General features: G+C 66.3%; 1 protein-coding gene across 1 annotated transcript in view; it reads left to right on the top strand.

The window, feature by feature from the left end:
• Positions 1 to 373: 373 nt before the first annotated feature.
• The window catches only part of OSBPL5 (oxysterol binding protein like 5), a 29,484-nt gene continuing 26,986 nt past the window's right edge, over positions 374 to 2,871 (top strand). The window contains exon 1 of the mRNA XM_008060305.2: positions 374 to 553. Within this exon, the coding sequence (XP_008058496.1) occupies positions 418 to 553 (136 nt within the window). The 5' untranslated portion in view covers positions 374 to 417. The remainder of the gene's footprint in view (positions 554 to 2,871) is intronic.

The following is a 2,871-nucleotide window of genomic DNA, read 5'->3' as shown; positions in this document are numbered from 1 at the left end:
GGACCACCCAGCCTCTCCCTGCGCCTCAGGGGCTTGTGTCCTGTCCCCGATCAGCGGGCTCTCAACCCCTCCCTGCCTGGAACCCCGTCACCCAGGAGGGATCTGGTGGCCCTGTGCGGGTCAGCGTGGGTCTGCCTGAGTGGGGGACTCAGAGAAGGCCACCTGTTGTGTGCTGGCCACCCCTGACCTGGGCCCCGCCGCGTGGGACTGGGAGAGCCATTTGCCTGAGCCAGGCCAGACGGCTGGCCCCCCGGGATCCCCCCAAGTCCTCTTCAACCTATCTCAGGAGTCCCCAAGGAGACCCGGGTGCCAGCCGGGGTCCCCCTGGCCTTGGGCCTTCCTGGACGGGTGGGGTAGCCCCAGCATGACCCTATGTCCCCTCCTCCTCCCTCCCAGAAGCCCCCGAGCACCCACGCCATGAAGGAGGAAACCTTCCTTCGACGCCGCTTCTCTCTGTGCCCGCCGACCTCCACCCCACAGAAGGTCGACCCCCGGAAGCTCAACCGGAATCTGCTTCTCGGCGGAGAGAATGAACTTTACCCTCTCAGCCCAGGTGGGTGCAGCCACCGCCGCGTGCGTGATCTCAGGCAACCCATCCCCACTGCCCCTCGCAGCCAGGCAGGGTCACGCCCTCACCTGGCTCACACCCCACGCTGGTTTGCAGCCCGGTAGAGCCCCAGGTGAGGTGGCTTCTTGGCGTGACCTGTGGAGCCAGGCGAAGCCTGTTCGGCCCTGGTGGTCAGGCCAACCTCTGCTGCCCAGCCTCAGTCCACACGCTGTCCCTGGGAAGGACCCCAGAACGGGCTCCGTGAACCCGAGCCTGGCTCTCCTGCTGGTGACCCCAGGCCAGCGGTGTGAGCGCTGTAGGCCTTAGTGGACTCATCTGTAAAATGGGCACAGAATGAGTACCCACCCCAGCCATGGGGAGTCCCGGACTCCAGGGCTGAGCATATGGACGGTGGCCCCTGCCCCGTCACCTGACTAGTCCAGGCCCCCAGCCGAGGCTGAGCTGTGTGTGACTGCTGTGGTCCAGAGAGCCCAACCCGTCCTTCTTGGTGCCCCCGGGGGATGGAAGGTGGGGGCCGGCGCCCGCCCTGGGGACTTGTCCCCAGCTGCACCCAACCCCTCCCCTGCTACCGCTCTGGGTCAAAGGGAGGGGAGCCTGGGGTCCTTCCTGGCCGAGGGTGTCTGTCCTGCCCCAAGGGAGAGCTGGAGAGCACCAGGCCCAGCCACTGCCAGACTTGGCCTTCCCAGCCGAAGTCCCACTCAACAGATGGGGAAACAGGCCCAGCGTGGAGGAGGGCTTGTCTGAAGCCACACGGAGGGCCGGGGACGCAGAAAAACTCAACCCCTGGAAGGCAACTCTCACATCTTCAACTGGGCTGCGCCTTGGCGGCACTTGGGAAGCGGGGTGGCAGGGCAGGGCAGCGTCCTGGCCGGTGTGAGTTTCAGGAGGACTTGGCCCCCCGAGGCATGGAGATGGTGGCCAGTCGTGGTGGGGGAGGGGAGCGTGGACAGGCTGTGAGGAGAAGGGACCCTGAGGGGTCCGGAGTCCTCCCAGCCCAGGGGGTCACACCCACGTAAGAGACACCTGTGGATGGCACAGTTTCCGGGACAGCATGTGAGGGCACCTTTGGGATGGGCCTTGGGAGTTCAGGGGCCTCTCAGGCTGCCCCCTAGGGCCCTGGGTCACGGGCATAGGCACATGGCAGATGGGGGGGCAGAGAGCCCCGGGGCTTCTCACCCGAGGAGGGGCAGCCACCCTGCCCCTGCCCACAACCGGCCACCATCTCCGTGCCTCTGAGACCTCGCTCTGGGGACCAAGTCCCCTCGAAACCCACCCTGCCAAGACGCTGCCCTTCCTTGCCACCCCGCTTCCCAAGCGCCGTCAAGGCTCGGCCCGGTTGGAGATGTAAGAGTTGCCTCCCAGGGGTTGAGTTTTTCTGCGTCCCCAGCCCTCTGTGTGGCTTCAGACAAGTCCTCTTCCACGCTGGGCCTGTTTCCCCATCTGCTGAGTGGGACTTCGGCTGGGACGGTGGGGTGGACCACGGACCTTGGGCAGAACCACTTCCTCAGTCCCTGACCCCACCCGGCCCTGCCCAGGCCTCCCAGGGAAGTGGGCTCAGAGCCCTGCTGCCCTGTGAGCATCCGTCCTCACCACGCCTGCCCCCACCCCACCCCGCCCTGTTGCCGGCCCGTGGCCTGTGGCTTCAGCAGGAGAGTCTCACTCCAGCCCTCGCCCACTCTGAACCTCAGCTCCAGGGCTGGGCCCTGAGCCCTTGCCCACCGCACAGGAAGAAGTGGGCGCAGTGCCCAGGGTGGGCTCAGGGCCACCCTCCCCAGTTGCTGCCCTCCCCTTCCTCCAGGCCATAAATCTTAGCATTGGAAACCGGCGCCAAGACACACTGAGCCGGCGAGGGGGGCCCATCCCCAAGAACAAATCCAGATACCCCGAGTCTCCTTGCCTCCCGCTCCCACTCACCAGGCCCTTCGGGGTGGGACACAGGTCAGGACCAACCGCTCCCTCCAAGAGTCCCAGGACACTGGGTCCCGTCTAGCCAGAGGGACACATGGTCCAGGCACCCTGAACCCGCTGTGTGCTTCTGAGGCCAGATGTCACCTTCTTGGAAAACTCGGGGGCCTGGCCTTACAGCCACCAGATTCCATGCTCCACCAGGCCGGGGTTGCTGGGTTCCCGCCAGCTCCTTCCCCATTTCTTCCTGTGGGCCTCAGAGGCCGGGCTTCCTGGGTCCCTCTGGGTGGTGACGCTCACTGGCGTTTATTAGCCCTCTTGGGCGGTGTCCATGGCCGACTTCCTGCCCCTCCCAGGCCGCCTGCACCCACCCCTGGCCAGCCACCCACCGGGCCACC

The sequence above is a fragment of the Carlito syrichta genome, unplaced genomic scaffold (genome assembly GCF_000164805.1).
Source record: "Carlito syrichta isolate Samal-C Ts95f unplaced genomic scaffold, Tarsius_syrichta-2.0.1 Scaffold304589, whole genome shotgun sequence".
In the NCBI taxonomy this organism is placed as follows: Eukaryota; Metazoa; Chordata; class Mammalia; order Primates; family Tarsiidae; genus Carlito; species Carlito syrichta.
Note: the sequence above shows the minus strand (reverse complement) of the source record. Positions and strands in the feature narration are given on the sequence as shown.